At 45.0% G+C, this 9,470-nt stretch overlaps 1 protein-coding gene and 1 pseudogene across 1 annotated transcript; both read right to left on the bottom strand.

Moving 5' to 3' along the window:
* Window positions 1–204: 204 nt before the first annotated feature.
* LOC139385076 (heat shock cognate 71 kDa protein-like) lies at window positions 205–4,438 on the bottom strand (annotated as a pseudogene).
* Window positions 4,439–7,204: 2,766 nt separating this feature from the next.
* On the bottom strand, window positions 7,205–9,406 carry LOC139385066 (TBC1 domain family member 15-like). The gene is made up of 4 exons (XM_071130116.1): window positions 9,286–9,406; window positions 8,728–8,874; window positions 8,530–8,620; window positions 7,205–7,388 (listed from the first exon to the last, which is right to left on the bottom strand). Exons 2-4 carry the CDS (start codon window positions 8,852–8,854, stop codon window positions 7,205–7,207), a joined length of 402 nt encoding a protein of 133 aa, XP_070986217.1. The 5' UTR covers window positions 8,855–8,874; window positions 9,286–9,406.
* Between the last annotated feature and the right edge of the window lie 64 nt (window positions 9,407–9,470).

The following is a 9,470-nucleotide window of genomic DNA, read 5'->3' as shown; positions in this document are numbered from 1 at the left end:
AGCTTTATTGGTTGTGATATATTCAATCTGATTAAAGTGAAGGTTGTGTGAACTGCACAACAGCACAAGGCTGTAGGAGCCTGCCGTAGACATAAATATTACACAGGATGTTCTCAAGAGGGGAAGTGATGACACAGGCCAGGTCTGCAGTAGGTGTGAAGGGAGCTGAGATGTGGACAGGATGTGGATTCTCTCCTGTAGAGGTCAGGGATTTTTGTCGACCTCCTTGATGTTTGGGCCAGAGGAGGAGCCAGCTCCAGCACCTCCAGGGAAGCCTCCTGGCATACCTCCTGGCGGGCCTCCGGCACCCTGATACAGATTGGTGGGGTTACTTACACACCTTCTCCAGCTCCTTCTGCTGGTGCTCATACTCATCCTTCTCTGCTGTCTAGATAAAGACAAGGGGGTAGACAAGAGAGGAAGGGAGAGGGTATGAGAGGGTAAGAGACAGGTGGTGATCACAATATTCTATCTTATATGATTTATTTGTTTCAAACTTACTGTGAAGCCTACTTTTACCATGGGAGGAAATGCATCAATGTGAAACCATTGCTAACCACAAAGAACACGTCCTCCGGGCTGATCTTTTCCGTGAGCTTCTTGTCGTCCACTGTGCTCTTCATGTTGAAAGCCAGGGACTCCAGCGAGTTCTTAGCTGTGACGTTCTCCTTCTGTGCCTCGTCCTCAGCCCTGTACTGGTCATCCTCTTGCACCATGCTCTCAATGTCCTCCTTGGTCAGACGTCCTGGGGATAGATACAGACACATCATTATATAATTGCCCATATGTGACATATTCATTATCTCCTACTCTCTCCTGTTGTCTCTCTTTCTTTTTGAGACTCTTTTCTTTGAGGAAAGGGTTGGAAATTGATAAGATCTTTGATTATGACGTGAGGTTCAAGGTTAAGGAGGCATACCTTTGTCATTGGTGATGGTGATCTTGTTCTTCTTGCCGGTGCTCTTGTCCACCGCAGACACATTGAGGAGGCCATTGGCGTCAAAGTCAAAGTTCACCTCGATCTGGGGGCAGGGGGGATTCCAGTGGGCTCAAACTTGCAGAGGATATTGTTGTCCTTGGTCATGGCTCTCTCCCCCTAATTCACCTGAGAAATAAATAATGGGAATGGATTAATACTAGATAGAATAATGGAGGGTATAGGTGATCTGGCTACTTTACACAAATGTAAGCAGCTGATAAAGACTCACCTGGATGAGCACTCCGGGTTGGTTTTCTGAGTATGTTGTGAAGGTCTGAGTCTGCTTGATGGGGATGGTGGTGTTCCTCTTGATGAGCACAGTCATGACCCCTCCCGCCATCTCAATACCAAGCATCTCAAGTCCAGCAGCAGCAGGTCCTGCACGTTCTCTGACTTGTCACCGGCCAAGATGGCAGTCTGCACAGCTGTGGAGGACAGAGAGAAGATGTTGGATGAAACATTGTATCACATACACTTGACACAGTGAAATGTTCCTGCAACACACAGTGAGATGCCTACAGGCGCCATAAGCCAGAGCCTCATCAGGGATGATGCTCTTGTTGAGGTCTCACCCATTGAATAAGTCCTGCAGAAGCTTCTAGATCTTGGGGATACGTGTCGAGCCTCCCACCAGGACGATGTCGCGTATCTGGGCCTTGTCCATCTTGGCATCTCTCATAGACTTCTCCATGGGTTCAGGGTGCTGCGGAACAGGTCAACGTTGAGCTCCTCAAAGCGAGCCCCGTAATGGAGGTGTAGATGTCGGCACCTTCATAGAGAGAGTCAATCTCGATGCTGGTCTGGGTACTGGAGGACAGGGTGCGCTTGGCCCGCTCACAGGCAGTGTGCAGGCGCCGCACCACCTCTTGTTGCCGCTGATGTCCTTCTTGAATTTACGCTTGAACTCGCTGATGAAGTGATTGACCATGCGGCCTCCCAGGTGGGTTTCGCCAGCGGTGGACTTGACCTCAAAGATGCCATCCTCAATGGTCAGGATGGACACGTCTAAGGTGCCGCCACCCAGGTCGAAGAACAGGACTCTTGCGCTCACCGCCGACCTGATAAGAGAGAGCAATTAAGTCAGTAGGACTTTCAAAGGACTAATCAAGCAGACCTAGTGTGAGTTGTACAAACCAGTGTTTTTTGTTTGTTTTGTGGTTTCTGTACCTTCTTGTCCAGGCCACAGGTGATGGTTGCAGTGACATTGAGTCCAGAGATCACTCCAGTATCTTTGGTTGCTTGGCGCTGGGAGTCGTTGAAGTAGGCAGGGACTGTGATGACAGCATTGTTCACTGGCTGAAGAGGGAAAAACAGTATTAGTTAGGTCTAGTGTGTATCATCCCTAAATAGATTGTCAGTTGTAGTTATTAACATACAATGTATACCCATCCAATCTTTTCAAACCTACATGGGGTGCATGGAGTGGGTAGGGGCTAAGACTAGATTTGGAATTGAGATGGTTTTTCCATTTGGTTAGTCAGACTCCCTACCTTGCCCAGGTAAGCTTCAGAATCTCCTTCATCTTGGTGAGCACCATGGAGGACACCTCCTCAGGGAAAAAGGTCTTCCTCTCTCCCTTGTACTCTACTTCCATCTTGGGCTTGCCTGGACATTGGACAACATGTGTGTCCAGAAACAGAAAGTAATGCGATAGACAAATCATTCAAACAGGCTTGACAATAACTTTTGGCTTCATGCTACTTAAACACTGCTTAAACAATTTGAGATAAGCTTTATGCTAGTTCTTAATGCTCTTCCGTCAGCCAATAGCTGACATAAAGCATAATAGTGTCATTATGAGAGTGGGGTCATGTCCCTTGAGTTGGACAGGAGCTGGCAAGTCAAGCTGAAAAAGCAGAGCTGAATGCAACGCTTCTTAGAAAAGGAGTTACCTTGCTCAGTCAGTTGTGCAATGCTTCAAAGATTACCACACAAACCTCAGAACAACGGCTGCTCAATTCCACTGAAGCACTCCTCTTCCTTTCCTGTACAGAGACTAAGAGGGCGAGTACCGTGTCTCTACAGAGTATATAACGACAGACAGACAGCAAACGGCTCACTGAGATTCCATCAGGGAATCAGGTGACTCAGCCAGAGAAAGTTCCAGGCCCACGTTGTTTGTGTGCCCATTCAGTGCTAGCCAACTAACTTTATCTGGTATAGGAGTTAGCGGAATTGCTGTTAGAAATTAGAAAAGGAAGACTATTGTATTTTCTCTGATTTATAAAAAATAAAATGTGAAAAAAAGTTTGTCCTGTCCACAGAGAAAGGAGGTTTTCTCAGGGCATGTTTAACTTGGTTCACATGGTCTGGGGGCTGTTCAGTGATATAAGCACTGTGAGAAGACTACAGATATCTCCTACCAGCAACCGGCCTGTAGATTCACATTCATTAGAAACGCAGGAAAGCAAGCAGCAAAGCACATTCTAGTTTGTACAGTAAATGACATGCTGTAATGAATTGACAGTATTTTTGAATAAATGAAGCATTTTTTATATAGTTGTCTGAACCTTTCACTGCATGCTCCATGAAAATACTACACTAACCATGAAAGCATTTCACCAAGGGCTTAAGTCAAGTAGGTCACACAAAGGCTATTCTAAAAAGGTTAAATTAAGAAAATATTCACACGCCTTTAATGTCCCACAGTTTATTACATTTAACCCTTACATAATAACAGTCCATACATACAATGACAATCCTGTCCCTCCAACATACTGAAACCTATTCTTCACTCTCCAACTCGCAGGCCGAGGAACTGAAATGTCCAGCAGCTATACATCTGGAAATAATCTTCAATTTTTTTATGAATTGCAACAAACCCAATTATACTCGGAATTACATGTTCACTCCTACCTGCCTTAGACACCTGAAAGTGACATCTCCTTTATGGCAATTAGCTGGATACGAATAAAACATCTTTAAATTACCAAAAAACTAACCCAAACACATAATATCAAACTTTCACTAAGCAAGATTGTGACAGACATGTATATGCACCTATAGTATTCCAGACAGTATTGGCACACTGTCTGTCACAAAGTGTGCCACCCCCCCCCCCCCCCCCCCCCCCCCCCCCCCCAAACAGGTCAAAAGAAAATTGAATTACAGGAAATGAGTTTTAAAAATGCGAAATTCTCTCAGCGTCATGGCAAAATGTGTAGTACAGATTGGGACTAGCTATAAAACTGCAGTATGCCACTGTATTGGCAATGTGGCACAATGCTAAACGTGCTACTCGTCAATGTTTAGGGATTTCCAGAGGGATCTCCTGTCCATACTCAGCTATTTCAGGAGAGGTGACACACAAGTACGGTCTTAAAATGCAGCCAGGGCTGAGGGATCTTGTAGAACTAATCGAACCTGACCCCACCTCCCGGCTCTTTCTCGGAACTGAACCAATGAACAGCTACTCCGGTCACACAGGTCCACTATGACACATAGGTCAGCAGCTGGCATCCTCTTTATATCCTTAGAAATAGACTGACTAGAACAGGCATCCCCATTCTATTTCTATGTTTACCAATCACCAGGGAGTCACAACACATGCCACCTGTTGCTACATGCAATTTTTCAGTGGTCTTGATGCAGTTCCAAGACTTGTTTTCTTCCAGTAGTATCACATATTATGTAGTTGAATCTCAGATCAAGGGTGAGAACTCCTTTTGGACACATCATAGTCCTAGGTAGATCCCACAGCAATAGTACACACTCCTCTTAGGAAATAAGTCCCTTGTTTTGAGTCCACCCCACAGTTACTACAGGTTGTAGCTGAATGTTCAAGAGGTTAAATTAAGGACTGATGAGTTCAGGAGAAGAAGCTGCGGAGCTGGAACAAGAAGAAGTGGTCCTCCTTGTTTTTACTTGTCCTGCAGCGGCCATTCATATAGTCCCAAGCAGAGCGCTTACAGTAGTTGTAGAAATGCTCCTCTGCTTTCTTCAGTGTGAGGTTCAGGTCCAGAGTTCCCTGCAAACTGCACATAGAGAAACACGGAGCGAAAGACTGATGAGTTTGGTTGTATTGCTTTGTAATGACAAGGCAAATATTTCAGAGGATGGACGGACGCAGATACACACACACACACACACACACACACCTATTGGTGAACTGGATGAGCTGCACGTCGTTCCTACAGCTCAGCAGGGCATCTCTGTTGTTCAATAATATGGTGGCACAGATGAAGAGTTCAAAGGTGAATTCCGTGTTGACGGCCTGTGCCTCAGACACTGGTTTATCCTCTGGAACCATCCCAGAACATCCGTTACAACACAAACAAACCACAAGAAGGACAACATACCATTGTTATAAGCAAATACAGAAGGACCAAAACTGTAAATTCATATTACCAATTGTATGGACATATACACAACATGATCGTCGAACATCTCATTCCAAAATCAGCGGTGGTCCCGTTCTGTGAGTTTGTGTGGCCTACCACTTCGTTGCTTCTACATATTTCCACTTTACAATATATAGTGTATTTGGAACCATAGGCTGTGCACTGTTTCTTATGTACTGTCACACATGTACTGTCACACATAGCCTGGGACTTGGAAGGATGGCCACAGGAGACTACCGTCTGTCCTACACCGTGACTACAGTCTCACCTATACCACGCCTACCGTCTCACCTTCAGTTGAAGTCGGAGGTTTACATACACTTAGGTTGGAGTCATTACAAATCGTTTTTCAACCACTCAACAAATCTCTTGTTCACAAACTATAGTTTTGGCAAGTTGGTTAGGACATCTACTTTGTGCATGACACAAGTAATTTTTCCAACAATTGTTTACAGACAGATTATTTAATTTATAATTCACTGTACCACAATTCCAGTGGGTCATAAGTTTACATACACTAAGTTGACTGTACCTTTAAACAGCTTAGAAAATTCCAGAAAATTATGTCATGGCTTTAGGAGCTTCTGATAGGCTAATTGACATAATTTGAGTCAATTTGAGGTGTAGCTGTGGATGTATTTCAAGGCCTACCTTCAAACTCGGTGCCTCTTTGTTTAACATCATGGGAAAATCTAAAGAAATCAGCAAAGGCCTCAGAAAGAAAATTGTAGACCTCCACAGGTCTGGTTCATCCTTGGGAGCAATTTCCAAATGCCTGAAGGTACCACATTCATCTGTACAAACAATAGTACGCAAGTATAAACACCATGGGACCACGCAGCCGTCATACCACTCAAGAAGGAGACTCGTTCTGTCTCCTAGAGATGAACGTACTTTGGTGCGAAAAGTGCAAATCAATCCCAGAACAACAGCAAAGGACCTTGTGAAGATGCTGGAGGAAACAGGTACAAAAGTATCTATATCCACATAACCTGAAAGGCCGTTCAGCAAGGAAGAAGCCACTGCTCCAAACCTCCATAAAAAAGCCAGACTACGGTTTGCAACTGCACATGGGGACAAAGATCGGACTTTTTGGAGAAATGAACTGGCCATAATGACCATCATTATGTTTGGAGGAAAAAGGGGGATTCTTGCAAGCCGAAGAACACTATCCCAATCTTGAAGCACGGGGGTGGCAGCATCATGTTGTGGGGGTGCTTTGCTGCAGGAGGGACTGGTGCACTTCACAAAATAGATGGCATCATGAGGGAGGAAAATTATGTGGATATATTGAAGCAACATCAAGACATCAGTCAGGAAGTTAAAGCTTGGTCGCAAATGGGTCTTCCAAATGGGCAATGACCCCAAGCAAGTTGTGGCAAAATGGCTTAAGGACAACAAAGTCAAGGTATTAGAGTGGTCATCACAAAGCCCTGGCCTCAATCCCATAGAAGATTTGTGGGCATTACTGAAAACGTGTGCGAGCAAGGAGGCCTATAAACCTGACTCAGTTACACCAGCTCTGTCAGGAGGAATGGGCCAAAATTCACCCAACTTATTGTGGGAAGGTTGTGGAAGGCTACCCGAAACTTTTGACCCAAATAAAACAATTTGAAGGCAACACTACCAAAGACTAATTGAGTATGTACACTTTTGACCCACTCAGAATGTGATGAAATAAATAAAAGCTGAAATAAATAATTCTCTCTACTATTATTCTGACATTTCACATTCCTAAAATAAAGTGGTGAACCTAAATGACCTAAGACAGGGAATTTTTACTAGGATTAAATGTCAGGAATTGTGAAAAACTGAGTTTAAATGTATGTAAACTTCTGACTTCCGTCTCACCTCGACCGTGCCTACCGTCTCACCTTGACCGTGCCTACCGTCTCACCTCGACCGTGCCTACCGTCTCACCTCGACCGTGCCTGCGAGCGATCCTCTCCTGGTAGCGGGCGCGGTCCACCTGCTGGGAGATGAGCTCCAGGTGGTCACAGCTCAGGATCTCAAAGAGACGCAGGGCATCACAGTGCTCAAACTCTCTTTGGAAACCCAGCAGCAGCCATCTGGGAGAGGGGACACACAAGTGTAAGTATACATATTTCATGCAAATACACCTCCTCCAATTAGTGGATTCTGCCATTTGAGCCACACCTGTTGCTGACAGGTGTATAAATCGAGCACACAGTCATGCAATCTCCATAGACAAATATTGGCAGTAGAATGGCCCGTACTTACGAGCTCACTGACTTCCAACGTGGCACCGTCATAGGATGCCACCTTTCCAACAAGTCAGTTCATCAAATTTCTGCCCTGCTAGAGCTGCCCCGGTCAACTGTAAGTGCTGTTATTGTAAAGTGTAAACCTCTAGGCGCAACAACGGCTCAGCCGCAAAGTGGTAGGCCACACAAGCTCACAGAACGTGACCGCCGAGTGCTGAAGCGTGTAAAAACCGCCTGTCCTCAGTTGCAGCACTCACTACCGAGTTCCAAACGGCCTCTGAAAGCAATACATTTTATTTGTAAGCTTCATGAAATGGATCTGAGATCATCTGAGATCATCATGCGCCATGCCAAGCACCGGCTGGAGTGGTGTAAAGCTTGATGCCATTGGACTCTGGAGCAGTGGAAATGCGTTCTCTGGTGTGATGAATCATGCTTCACCATCTGGCAATCCGACGACAGAATTTGGGTTTGGCGGATGCCAGGAGAACGCTACCTGCCCCAATGCACAGCGGCAACTGTAAAGTTTGGAAGCCCCCTTAGTTCCAATGAAGGGAAATTTCCTGTTTCTACATGACAATGCTCCTGTGCACAAAGCGAAGTCCATACAGAAATGGTCGAGATCGGTGTAGAAGAACTTGACTGGACTGCACAGAGCCCTGACCTCAACCCCATCAAACACCTTTGGGATGAATTGGAATGCCAACTGCGAGCCAGGCCTAATTGCCAAACATCAGTGCCCGACCTCACTAATGCTCTTGTGGCTAAATGGAAGCAAGTACCGGCAGCAATGTTCCAACATCTAGTGGAAAGCCTTCCCAGAAAAGTGGAGTCTGTTATAGCAGCAAAGGGTGAGACCAACTCCATATTAAAGCTCATGATTTTAGAATGAGATGTTCGACGAGTAGGTGCCCACATACTTGTGTAGTGTATGTACTGCAAACACATGTAGATGCAGTATATGCATGTGTGTTGTGCTGTGTACCTGTGACAGAAGGTGAAACTCTCCATGCTATCTGTGATCAGGTGGGTGTGGAGCTGAGGGTCCAACTCCTTCAGCAGTGCTGCCTCCAGCTCTGAGTGACAACAATCAAAACGTAAATAACATACCTTATTATCAAGTCTACCATATTATTACACATGTACAGAGAAGACAAAAAATGTATTAAAACTAACAACAAACCTATCTTCCTGTGCAGGCCGTCAGCGCGGAAGTCCTTGGAGAACTTCTCCATGTAGCAGGAGAAGCTCCAGTAGGTGTCCACTTCAGAGTCCAGCACCTCCAGGAATCGGCTACAAAGGTCATTCATCCCCTGGGCATAGCTTACCTCTGACCCCCAGCACATCAGCATGACACACACAGTATGAGGAAAGTAAGTAAATACAGTTACTTTAGCTTACTACTAAGACTAAGGGGATAATTTGAACATATATGCGTGTACATTTCTCATAAGTTCTGAATTTACTTCCATGGCAGATCGGGGCGGAAACGTACACGCACATTTGTCAAGTTAGGATTGTGTGACATTTTACTCTGCCAACATATATTTCTCCATTAGAGGGCTCTCTAACGACAGTATCTTTCAGTGGTTGGGTGACAACCGGCTCATGACTTTGATGACCAATATACAGTATTTGCAGCACTAAAAACTGAGATAGGCAGGATCAAAGATGAACAGAGAGAGAGAAAAGAAATAAAAAAATGACAGAAGCGAAAGAGAGACAATAGGAGAAAGATTACCTGGGTGAAAAGCAGCATATGTGATGAGAATATCCCTCAACACCAGCAGATTGCCCAAGCCTTCACCCCTGTAAAAGCAAACAAACCAAAAACACTAGGGTTGCAAAGGGGGAGAAAGTTACCGGTAACGTTACCAGTACACTACTGGAATATTGGACACTTTCTAGGATTTTAGGTCATTTTCA

Source organism: Oncorhynchus clarkii, chromosome 3 (genome assembly GCF_045791955.1).
Source record: "Oncorhynchus clarkii lewisi isolate Uvic-CL-2024 chromosome 3, UVic_Ocla_1.0, whole genome shotgun sequence".
Taxonomy (NCBI): domain Eukaryota; kingdom Metazoa; phylum Chordata; class Actinopteri; order Salmoniformes; family Salmonidae; genus Oncorhynchus; species Oncorhynchus clarkii.
Note: the sequence above shows the minus strand (reverse complement) of the source record. Positions and strands in the feature narration are given on the sequence as shown.